Source organism: Megascapheus bottae, chromosome 4, assembly GCF_031878675.1.
Source record: "Megascapheus bottae isolate mThoBot1 chromosome 4, mThoBot2.hap1, whole genome shotgun sequence".
Lineage (NCBI taxonomy): Eukaryota > Metazoa > Chordata > Mammalia > Rodentia > Geomyidae > Megascapheus > Megascapheus bottae.
The window spans coordinates 37,531,514-37,544,519 of NC_143512.1; the positions used below are offsets into that span (position 1 = coordinate 37,531,514).

A 13,006-nucleotide genomic window follows, 5' to 3' on the forward strand; every position below is an offset into this window, starting at 1 on the left:
AAAAAATCAAACTGGTCCAAATCCTATCATCTCAGCATCTGTTAGTAAAGTATAACTAATAACTCCAGAAAAGTACAATATTTGGGCAGCACATTATTGCATACACACACACACACACACACACACACACACACACACACACACACGAGTTGGCTGACTTGGGAAATGATTTGCTGAGAATTCTATGTTTACATTAGGAAGAGTGAGGGGAAAGAAAATTCCCTTGTAAAAGTTGAAAAGATGTTAAGTGGTAACTACCAAAATGCCTAGCAAGCATATAACCAGCCCCGTATCCTAGCATGAATATATGTGGCTCAGCATTTTAAAATTTACTTTTAGCTTTTCTAGCAGTTAGAATTAACCCTTTCTTTACCTTCACTTTCTTTCTAAGCACGCTTAGCCTCTTGATGTGTACCAGGAGTGTTCCTGCTCATGGTCTCTCAGAATTAACCAGCAATCACCTCATTCTAAACTCTGTGCTTCTCCTTCATAAAGCCATCACTGACTACTGCAAGTGGCATGGTTACTATAACAAAACATCAGAGACTGTGTAATTCATGAGGAAGAAAGTTTATTTTGGTTGTTGGTTCTGGAGGCAGGGAAGTCCCAAGCCAAGTAGTTGCATATGGGAAGGTCAGCAGGCTGCTTCAATACACTGCAGAAAGAGAAAGCTAAGAGGCCAGAGACCAAATTTTGATCTTTTTGTTTACAGTGATAACTGATTGAGTACTCTCATGATACTGGATATAAAAGACTAAATGGAAATTTATTTATTTATTTATTTATTTTTTTTTTTGCCAGTCCTGGGCTTAAGCTCAGGGCCTGAGCACTGTCCTTGGATTCTCTCAAGGCTAGAGCTCTACCACTTGAGCCTCAGCACCACTTCCGGCTTTTTTCTATGTATGTGGTACCGAGGAATCAAACCCAGGTCTTCATGCATGGTAGGCAAGCATTTTAACCACTAGGCCAAACTCCCGGCCCTAAATGGAAATTTATTTATGTACAAAAGCCCACTCTTACAATAACAAATCTAGTCCTAAAAGAAATGAATTAATCCTCCACAACATGTAATCATCCCTTAAAGGTCTTGCCACTTCTCAACACCATTACACCGGGAATCAGATTTCAATAGGAATTTCAGAAGGGACAAACCATAATAAACCTGTAGCAGCTACACATTTTTTTTAAAGGCACTAAATGTTCTTATATCCCATGTATAGTTTCTGATTTACAGTAGTTCAACTTATAGCTTTTTTTTTTTTTTTTTTTTGCCAGTCCTGGAGCTTGAACGAAGGGCCTGGGCACTGTCCTTGGGCTTTCTCAAGGTCAGCAGTCTACCACATGAGCTACAGCACCACATCTGGCTTTTTCTGTGTATGTGGTACCAGGGAATCAAACCCAGAGCTTCAGGCATGCTAAGCAAGCACTCTACCACTAGGCTATGCTCCTGGCCCCATCAACTTTAGCTTTTGACTTTATGATGGTATGAAAGTGAAACTATAGTCCAGATTTCAAATTTGATCTATTTTGTGCACACTGGTAAGTGATCTAGTACTCTCTCACAATACTGGATGGTATCAATAAAATGTGATAGTGAGGAAGAAGATTTATATTCCATGGTATATTGTGTTGTTGGGATTTTTGGATATTGGGTATTGTGTTTTTATATATCATAGCATCAATCAAATGTGCAAATGTGAGATGTCCAATGCTTTGTTAAATAAAACAAGCTTTGTGTAAGATGGTTTTGTCAAACTGAAGGCTGATATAAGTGTTCTGAGGATATTTAAGGTAGAATAGGCTAAGTTAAAATGTGTAATGGATTAGGTGTAATGAATGAATTTTAAATTTATGGCATTATCAGCTAACAATGGTTTACAAGGGCATAGCCAAGAGATTATGCATTGCAGAACTCTGTAATATCCACACATTGAATGTACCTTGCATAAAATTGTAAAGGGCTTTCCTTGCCCCTCCCACCTAGTTCAATGTCATACTAAAATATACACAACCAGAGGTTCTGTAAGGAGTATGCACATCCGCTCACCACAGAAAGTTTGTTTCCAAAAGGCCTCAATGTCCTGTAAAACCTTAGGTGATTCAGGTTTATCCTTAATTCAAAGTAATGAATCTAGATTCTCTAAAGAGCCAATTATATTTTTCTCTAGTTTGTGCTCTTGACCAAGTAGAAAGAAAAACAAAACAAGAAACCAAAATAGATAATTCCACGAGGTAAAGTTTATCTTCCTGGCTATTAAGTTTATTTACTGAATGAATAAATAAATAAGTTTTAAGAAAAGTGAGCATTTAATGACTATTTGTTTTTTTAATGACTATTTGTACAATAACACTTCACAATATTTTCTCAGGCACTGAAGATTTCATGTGATTTATCTGCTTCAACCTGGGTATACTTTCTCTCTCTTTTGGAGTAAAATAAAATAAAAATAATCTATTGCCCCTGAGTTTGATTGTGGAAGATTGGACGTGTTTACACCATTCATTTCCAGGGACACATAAATTTTATATTTTAATTTTCATATATTTTATATTAAAATGAACACATTTTTCTATCAATCACTATCCATATCAGAAGAAGGAATATGAAGTACTTGACCGAGAAAAGGAAGGCCTGCAAGTGAACTAACAATGGCATTTGTTAACATATTACAACGCTGCAGATGATTTATTCCTTGGGAAAAAAAATCATGATATATAATGTTGTATAATATTCGTTTCATTAAAACCAGGTTAACTCACTTGGTGCTGGTGGCTCATGTCTGTAACCCTAGCTACTTTGGAAGCTGAGATCTGAGGATTATGGTTCAAAGCCAGCCTGGAAAGAAAAATCCATGAGACTTTTATCTCCAATAAACTAGTCAGAAAAAGACAGAAGTGGTACTGTGGCTCAAGTGGTAGAGCGCTAGCTAGCTTTGAGCACGTGGATGCTCAGGACAGTACTCAGGCCCTGAGTTCAAGATCAGGACCAGTATAAAAGTAAACACACAACAAACAAAAAGACAGGTAAACTCAGAGTTTTCTAGTTTTTTTAATTAAAATTATATTTTTTTCAGTACTGGTTTTGAATACATGACCTTACACTTGGCCAGACAAGTGCTCTGCTACAGCCATCTCTTGGTATTCTTCACTTCATAGTTTCTAGGTTCAACAGAAGATCTGAGAATAAGAACAAAATAATAGTCAAGAGAATAAAATCAGTTTAATAAAAAAGTCTTACTTCAAGAATATCCATGCTAATCAGTAGAAACCTTGGGCTCTCCTAGCCGAGATTTACAATAGAGCAAAACTTAGATGCATACAGCCATATAGTAGGATGCTAAATGAAAGGACCGCCAGGATATAGAAACAAAAGCCATACAGTGAGTGATTGTTGTCATTAATGTACTATGTTATCTCTCACCTCTTTTGCTGTCCCTTGGTTATCTCATATGGTTACAGTATTTTACCTTGTTATCTGATATATTGGATATATGCTTATTTGGTTATTTGAAATAGGATAGGGAAGGGGGGAAAAGAAGATGAGGGGAAGGAGTGGGGGGAGAGAAATAGGGACCAAGAAATGAGAAAGGCTATCAATGTTTGTGAAGTAATGCACCTTCTATCTGGTGAATATAATGAAACCCTTCTATTAATTACAATAAAAAATATAAGAAAAAAAAGAATATCCATGCTAAATCAAAACAACTTTGAGATTCTACCTCACTCTAGTTAGAATGGCCATTATCAAGAAATCTCATAACAACAGATGCTGGTGGGGATGTGGCTAGGAGGGATCACTATTTCACTGTTGGTGGGAGTGTAAACTTGTTCAATCACTATGGAAAGCAATATGGTGGTTCCTCAAAAGACTAAACATAGAGCTCACCTATGACCCAGCAATTCCACTCCTTGGCATTTTCCCAAACTTCCAGAAATAAGGACATACTAAAGCCATTAGCACAATGATGTTCACTGCAGCCAGCACTATTTACCATAGCAAAGATATGGAACCAACCCAGATGTCTCTCAGTGGATGAGTGGATCAACAAGAGGTGGTATTTATACATAATGGAATTCTATGCTGCTGACAGAAAGAACGACATCGCTCCATTTGTAAGGAAATGGAAAGACTTGAAAAAAAATCATAGGAAGTAAGCCAGACCCAAAAGAACATAGGCTCAATGGTTTCCCTCATTTGTACATACCTAGGACTTTCCTAGCAGAGGATTACAATAAGTCAAAACCTAGATACATAAAGCCATATAGAATGAGACTAAATGAAAGGATCTCTAGGATATGGAAACAAGAGCTTTATCTTGTGTGATTGTTGTTCTTAATGTACTATGTTATTTCTCTTCTCTTTTTGTTGCCCCTTGGTTAATCTCATATTGTTACAGTATCTGACTTTGTTACCTAGTATATTATATATCCATTTATTTGTTTATTTGAAATAGGAAAAGGAAGAGGGAAAACAAGATGATTGGGAGGGGGGGGAGAGAGAAATGGGGACAAAAATATGAGGAGTATCAATGTGTGAGAAGTAGTGCACCTACTATCTGGTGAATGTAACTGTAACCCCTCTATACATTACCCTGACAATAAAAATAAATAAATAAACTTTAAAAAGAATATCCATGCTAACTTAAAACTGCTCCTTCCTGTAGGTAAGGCAATGATATTTATTGCAAAGAAAATGCTTCTGAAATAATTGGATACAATACTAGTAGAAAACTAAAATACAAACCTGGGCTCAACCCATTTGAGATGAAATCAAGGTTACCATAGAGTAGTGAAGTATCTAAGTACAGTGGTAACATCATGATCAAACAGCAGATTTAAAGCCCAAGCTTCACACCTTACCTGTCAGTCAACATGTCACTCATCCTGAAAAGCTGCTCTGGCGTAACTCAAAGGGAGATTCAACCCAACAACTGGCCCTACAATGCTCAGCCATGATGTAATGTAGTTGACATTCCTAGAAAATAAGTGAAATATAGCAACACAAGTAAATGCTTCATCATAGTTTTTCATCAGTCAGGGATACAAACAGGAAATGAGGTTTTCTTCAAAGATGTATGCTTATCTGGAATTCCAGCATTTCTGAATGGCAGAAATGGAGAGAATTTCATTTTCAGAGAGACTATGAGGACCTCTTAAAGGTAATTAATTGAAGGGCAATGTAACATTGGACTTCCTGACTTGCATTAATGACTCAATTTTTTTATTTGAAATTTACAGTATTTTTTATAATAGGCAAGCACAGTGACTAAAGAGTATGGTTCTGAGGCAAAAATACTGGGTTCAAATCACAGTCGTATCATTAATTAGTGGTGTAGCACCAGTGGAGTTTTTTAACTCCTCTGTGCTTTAGTTGCTTCTCTGTAAACTGGGTAAAATAATAGTATTCTTAGGGACCTTATAAACATCCAATGCATTTATATACCTAAAACTCTTCGAATAGCACCTACTACATAAAAAATCAATAAATGTTACCTATTGTTATTATTACAAAGAATATTTCTTTTTTCACTTAGCTTTTAGAGCCACATAAAAAGATTTACACTTTAAAAATCAGAGCAGAGACTAGTGTGTCTTTAAGGTGTTTCTTACCTATTGATTTTCTGTGAATTCTTTAACATAGGAGTCATGAATTCATTGGTCTTGCAGGGATGTAATACAAAAAAGGGTTGCCCAAGGATTGGATGTTCCTGTAAGAATAAGAGTTGTTCTTAGATTGTCTCTGTGAGTTACCTGAAAAAGTTAAAATTAATAATCCACTTTACTCTTTTAAAATTCAAAGCTATTGATTAACATGCAGGTTCTATTTTGAAAGATAATCCATATTCTACACATGACAAGAGGATGGTAAGGAGCTATGCATTGACAAATAGTATTGTCAAGTACAGCAAGACACACATTTTGGTTTCCAGGGCTCAAACACTAAACATAAATTTCGTTAGTCCCCTCTTGTTGTTTGCTGTATTTCTCTTTGATTACTGTTATTACTTTTCTTTCCAGGAAGCGTAGTAGTTTGATCATCTAAACAATGCCTTTCATTTATCTCGTCAGTGATCAGGGAACCCAAATCATCTGCATTCTTTTTAACCTAAATTTGGCCAATGTTTTCGTTGCTTCTGTAAGGTAAGGGGTGGGACAATGATTGTAATATTTAAGTATTCTCTCCCCCCTCTCTCTCTCTCGCTCTCTCACTCTCTCTCTCTCTTTCTCTCACCAGTCCTGGGGGTTGAACTCAGGGCCTGACCACTGACCTTGGGTTTTCCTCAAAGCTAGTGCTCTACCACTTGAGTCACAGCACCATTTCCAACTTTTCTATGTATGTGGTACTGAGGAATCAAACCCAGGTCTTCATGTATGCTAGGGAAGCACTATACCAATAAGCCAAACTCCCAGCCCACCCCTCTCTTTCTCTTTCCCTCTCTTCCTCTACCCCTCTGTTTCCCTTTTTGTGCCTCTCTCAAGTCTATACGGCTACTTCTGTATGCTAAAGTTCCATATGATGCAACTCTACTCTCTTTCTAAGAAAACATTTAGATAAAAGGAAAAGGTCAGATCACTGCTAGCTTAGGGATGCATGAAGCATTTAGCAAACAATGGGGAGACCACAGCGGTTCTCTGCAGTAAGCTATTTGTGTACATGATCTAGCAAGACAAAAATAATTTTTTATGACAAATCTACCAACTATTTTATGTTGTTAACGATTATTTTGGACAATAATAAACTTAACAAAGTATAAAATCTAGTCAGGTGGCATACAGGGGAAAAATGGTGTCAACATATCATCCTTGATGAGGACTATGGTGGATTGGAGTGGACTGCCCTCCATGTACAGCTTTGGTGCTTTGAGCCAGGTAGATGAGTTGACTGGGAACATAGGTCAGCATGTGAGATCTTCCCATTTGTCAAAATGACCTATGAAACTAGAAGTGTATGGAAAGCCTCTTAGATTTAAATGCTGGCATAATTTTTTTTAAGGAAGGGATAGGCCAAATAAAACAATTGTAACTGGATTTGGACCTGGGTCTTCCCAGCTGCTTCTCTTGGCTTCTCTTCTTGGTCAGCCTATGAGCTGCTTCTGGGAACAACTCTGACTGAAAGTAGTGATCATTACTACTGTCTCTGTCCCAAGCTTTCATCATTTAAATCTGCATGCATATACACACTCCTATTTACGATGACTGAAGTACATAGTTCTACTTGCATTGCTTGACATTGAGTGTTTAGAAATCAGAATTTTTAGCACTCTGACATTATTTCTCCCCATGCAGTGCCTCTAGAGGCCTCTTCTTTCTTTTTTCTTCTGGTCTAAATGCAATCCTATCAACCTCTACCTCCCCAGTAGCTCAAATTATAAGCATAAACAATAACTACAGCACTGCAAGATTGGTGTAATGATTATCGTAGGCTGAGTGACACATTTGTTTTTTTCTGGAGGTAGGAGGAAGAGCTGAACTTTAAATTCAGTACGTTGCACCTGCGGTCTATGAGTTATGCCATGCTCCCTCTGTTTTGGGCTGTAGTCATTTTTTCAGATAGAATGTCACATTTATTTTCAGGGGTTGATCTGGAACTTGATCTTCCTATTTCTCTTATCTACATAGCTAGAATGAAAAACCCACACCCCTGTGTGCATCCTGCTCTGTATTAAGAGGAAATCTTGCAAACTTATTTTTGGCTCTGCTAGTTCCGGAAACAATATTACCAATCACCACCTCCCAGCAACTAGAATTACACATGAGTCACTGTTTTCAGCTTTATGTAACCATTTAAGAAAAGTTTGGATGTCCCTGCCTGCCTTCTTTCCTTCTTTTGTCCTTCCTTTCTTCCTTCCTTCTTGTTCTCCCTCCCTCTCTCTCTCTCTCTCTCTCTCTCTCTCTCTCTCTCTCTCTCTCTCTCTCTCTCTCTCTCTCTCTCTCTCTCTCTCTCCCTCTCCCCTCTCCCCCTCCCTCTCCCTCTCCCTCTCCCTCCCCCCCCCTCTCTCTCTCTCCCTCCCCAGTTCTGGAGCTTGAACTCAGGGCTTGGGTGCTGTCTCTGGGCCCCTTTGTACTCAAAGTGAGCGCTCTACCACTTGAGTCACAGCATCACGTTTGGCTTTTTTTGTGTATTTTATTAGAAGTAAAAATCTCATAGTGACTTTAATGACAGGATGATTTCTAATGGTTATCCTCAGATCTCAGCCTCCTGAGTATCTAGGATTACAGATATGAGTCACTAGTGCCTGGCTTAAGAAATTTTTATAGGAAAGGGGAGGGGGTAGGGGAAGGAAATGGGGACAAAAAGGGGTAGCAATGATTGTTAAGAAACGTACTTTCTATCTGGCTAATATAATGTAACCCTTCTATTAATTACAATAAAAAAGAAATAAGGATAGAAGTAAATTTCCAGGTATAACAGAATGAGGAGGTCTCCCCATAAGAAAGTATAAAACTGAACAAATGGTCCCAAACAAACCATTTCCAGGCTCTAGAAATCACCAAGGGAAAACAAAAATTTTGTTGACTTCATAAAAGGTTTCAGAATTTCAAATTAGAAACAGTAAATTTATAGTCTGCCTGTCTAGAAAGACATTCTGGGTCTGTCCATAGCCCCATCAACAGAGGACTCTACTAGAGTGGAAATGGCCTTAAGAGCCAACAGCCATGCTGCCAGAGACAGACTTGATCTGCAGCAGATGGTGAAAACTATTGCTCAGTAGCATTTTCAATAAAAACCACAAACTAGGTTCTAAATGAAAAGAGAAAAGCACAGCTTTGCTGACCAGAAGATTTTTCTGCCAACTGAGGCCATCAGCAGATAAGCCAGAAATATAATAGGCACCCTGCAATTGAGATGGTTTGAGACAAGTTCTCTAGGCATCCTTGCTGATAGGAACTATGCACAGGTACTGGGGAGACATAGGCAGTTTGCTGAGAAGGAACGGCCAAGGTTCACTTGATCACTAATCACACAAATGAAAGAAGGCTTATGGTACTAGGCCATCTGAACACAAGCTCTGTCCAATAATTAGCTACCCAGTAAGCCATACAATGACCTGAGGAAGGCAGGCTAAAGAATTAAAAGTGGAAATTAAAAAACCAAGTATGAGACAGCATACCTATAGTATCAGATATTTAGTAGTCTGAGCCCACTAGTTTGGGCAGAGATGACTCCAAACTCAAGAAAAGAAAAAGAATGGAAAGAAGGAAGGAAGGAAGGAAGGAGAAGGAAGGGGAAGGAAGGGAAAGAGGGAGGCAGGGAGGGAAGGAGGGAAGCAGGGAGGGAGGGAGGGAGGAAGGATAAAGGAAAGGAAGGAGAAAGAAAAGAAAAGGAAGTGACAAAGAATAAAGGAAAAATAAAAGAGAAAAGGATAAATAAAATGAAAGCAAAAGGAAATACAAGAAGAAAAAGAAAATAGGTAATGCAAAGTCTGTGAATAAAGGATGGGAAACTCTAGGCATCTCATATAGTGATACCAGAGGATACTCTTAGGGGAAATACAAAGGCATGATATTTATGTGCCTCTGATCATATAAAATAATATTTATCAAAATGAACTCCAGGAAATAGAAACAAGAGGTTTTTCTTTATTGCTGCTTTGTTTTCCTTTTGTCTTGCTTGTTCATTTATCTGTCTTTGGAGGGGCAAGGAGGGGCACAGAATGGACAAAGGACAAACAAGTACAGCAGTGGTGCTCATTAGACACAATGTTGAAAATGAACCATACAGCTTATATGTAAGGATGGGAGGGAAAGACTGGGAGATAGTGCGGAAAGGGATGGCATCCAAAAACAAATGTACCCTTTACTTGACTTATGTGACTGTAACCTCTCTGTTCATCAACTTTATGACAGATATTTTTAAAGCCCAGGAAAGCTACTAAAACAAACAAAAATTCCACAGTAACAGCCAATCTTCAGTGTAAAATATTAGAATTCTGAATTGCTTCCAACATATTTTTCAGATTGTCTGTTTTTTATTTTTTCTCTGTGTGTATGTACGTATGTGTGTGCACACGCATGTGTGCCAATCCCAGAGTTTGAACTCAGGGTCTGGGCTTTTCTGCTCAAGGCTAGTGATCTACCATTTGAGTCACAGATCCACTTCCAGCTCTGAGTGTGGGGATGGGGGGGGGCGCGTTCACATGTGTCATGCATGTGGTTAAACAAAAATAAGAGTCTTATGAACTTTCCTGCCCAGCCTAGCTTTGAACCACAACCTTCTAATTTCAGTCTCCTGAGAAGCTAGGACTACAGGCATGAGTTACTAGTGCCTGGCTAAAATGTCTAGTTTGAAGAGAAATTTAAGAGACATACAGGGAATCCAAAGAGTATTACAGATATTAGGGGGAAATGTCATTAATAAAAACTATGAGTGGGTCAAGCTTTTGGATTTACAAATAATTTATAAATAATTCAGCTATTATAAATATGCTCAAATATTGAAATTATGTTCACACAAGTAAAAAAGAAAAATTTTGACAATGATTTCGCAAATAAAGTAATATCTAGGAAGAAATAAAAACTGGATAAAAGGACCAGATGAAGGGCCAGGAGTTCAGCTTAGTGGTAGTGTGCTTGCCTAGCACATATGAAGACCAGGGTTCAATTCCTCAGTACTACATACATAGGAAAAAAAAACAAAACCAGAAGTGGTGCTGTGGTTCAAGTGGTAGAGCTTTAGCCTTGAGAACACCCAAGGACAGTGCCCAGGCCCTGAGCCCAAGCCTGGGACAAACAAATAAACTAAAAAGGATGGAAAGTGACACTGTGGCTCAAAGTGATAGAGTGGTAGCCTTGAGCTAAAGAGCTCAGGGACAGTGCCCAGTGCCCAGACACAGAGTTCAAGCCCCACAACCAAAATATTTAAAAAATAAATAAATAAAAATAAAAAGAAAACTCTGGACTTGAAAAATGTAATATTAGAAATAAAAATTCACTAAGTAGGTACAATAATAAATATAAAATACCAGTAGAAAGAATTAACGGGTTAGAAGATACATTAAAGTATTCAGTCTGAAGAAGACAAAGGAAGAAAACAGAATGAAATAAGCATCTGAGACCTGTACTACCACAACCTATACTATCTAGCATACATGCAATAGAAATCTGAGGAGAAAATAAAATAGGCAAAATATTCAAATATAGGCTATATAACAAATCCATACCTACATTTACATCATAGGCAAGTAACTTGATAGCCAAAACTAGGGAGAGTACATATTTTAGGAAAAGATGTGAGTGATGCCAAATTTTGGAATCAGCCAAGGGACCTAACAAGTGGTAAATGGATAAAGAAACTAACTCCCCCCTGCACACACATACAACACACATACACACCACAGAATATTATTTTGCTAGAAAAAAAATCATGGAATGGATGGATGGAACTGGAGATCATCATGTTAATTGAGGTAAAGCAAATGTTGAAGTCAAATGTCCAATGTTCTTGCTCATTAGAAGGTACAGACCTAAAATGGTAATGACAGCAATAGTAATGGTAATGTGTCAAGGGATAAAATGGTGATTGTCTCTGAGGGGGTACTGAGGGACAAAGAGGATCCAATGATATTTTATGTGTTTTGTATTATAACAGCATAGCGAAACCCACCAAATACTATTTGAAAGGGAGGAAGGTGGGAGAGGAGGAATGGGAACATGGTTGAGAGATGAATATGCTCAGAGTGTATTACCATAATGAAACTTTTATATTACAAATGTTTATTTATTTAAAAATAATGAAATAATTATGCTCTATAAAACAAGAAGAGATGTGATAAAACACTACTCATATAAAAAGTAATAAAGAAGCTAGGCACTGGTGGTCCATGCCTAAAATCCTAGCAACTCAAGAGACATCTGAGGATCATGGTTCAAACAGCCTGGCCAGAGAAGGCTGTGAGGCTGTAATTTCCAATTAACCACTAGAAAACCAGAAATGGTGCTGTGGCTCAAAGTGGCAGAATGCTAACTTGAGCAAAAAGAACTCAGGGAGTGTGCTCAGTTCAAGCCCTATAACCAAAAAATAAAAATAAAAGGAATAAAAATATAACAATGACTGAGCCTGGCGCAGTGGCTCAGCAGTGCACTAGCTACTCAGGAGCCTAGGATACGAGGATCAAGGTTCAAAGCCAGCCCAGGTACAAAAGGACTTGAGAGTCTTATCTCCAATTAAATTGTAGAAAATGGGAAGTGGGGCTTGGCTCAAGGGTAGGGTGGTAGCCTTGAGCTGAAGAGCTCGGCCTAGGCCGAGTTCAAGCCCCAGGACCCCCCCCCCCCCAAATATGTGTGTGTGTGTGTGTGTGTGTGTGTGTGTGTGTGTGTGTGTGTGACTGAACTGATCTGTCCCGAAGACAACGATTGATTCAAAGTGCTAGTGGAAAAAAAAAAAACCCTAAGGATCTGTATTCAGCAAAACTATTCTTGAAGGTAACATAAATATATCCCCAAAGAAATAGATTGAGAAACTTACTTGCCAATAGATTTGTCTTACAGGATATATAAAGAAAGTCCTTCAGAACATAATACCAGAGGACAATCAAATCCACAAGGAAAACATGAAAAGTCTCAGAAATTGTGTGTGAACTTAGTCAAGTGTGGTGGTTCACACTTTCAATCTAGGCACTTAGGCGACTAAACTGGAAGGATCATAAGGTTGAGTCTAGCCTGGACTACATAGCAAGACCCAAAACTCCCAAAACTAAAAACAGAATTTTTCTTTTAATTTTTGAAGTGATATAAAATTATCAAAACAAAAATGTATAATTTTTGAAGTGATACATGATTATCAAAACAAAAATGTAACAGTATAGAATTATGTTTATTACATACAAGGATGTAATATATATATATATATACACACACACACACAATAATAATAGCCCCCCAAAAGAAGAAGAAATGGAAGCTTATGTGACAAAGTTTCTACATGTTCACAGAATTAAATCTGTATGATGCTTTATTTACTTCTATTGTTAGAATGTTTGCTAAAAGTGTGTGGGGGGATTCTTTT

At 37.9% G+C, this 13,006-nt stretch overlaps 1 protein-coding gene across 5 annotated transcripts in view; it reads right to left on the reverse strand.

Annotated features, from left to right (window-relative positions):
• Positions 1-3,030: 3,030 nt before the first annotated feature.
• The window catches only part of Atg10 (autophagy related 10), a 244,070-nt gene continuing 234,094 nt past the window's right edge, over positions 3,031-13,006 (reverse strand). For all 5 annotated transcript variants that reach the window (XM_090331679.1, XM_090331681.1, XM_090331677.1 and 2 more), the window contains 3 exons: positions 5,611-5,708; positions 4,861-4,975; positions 3,031-3,177 (listed from right to left, as the gene is read on the reverse strand). In XM_090331679.1, coding sequence (XP_090187805.1) covers positions 4,876-4,975; positions 5,611-5,708 — 198 coding nt within the window. In that variant the 3' untranslated portion in view covers positions 3,031-3,177; positions 4,861-4,875. The remainder of the gene's footprint in view (positions 3,178-4,860; positions 4,976-5,610; positions 5,709-13,006) is intronic.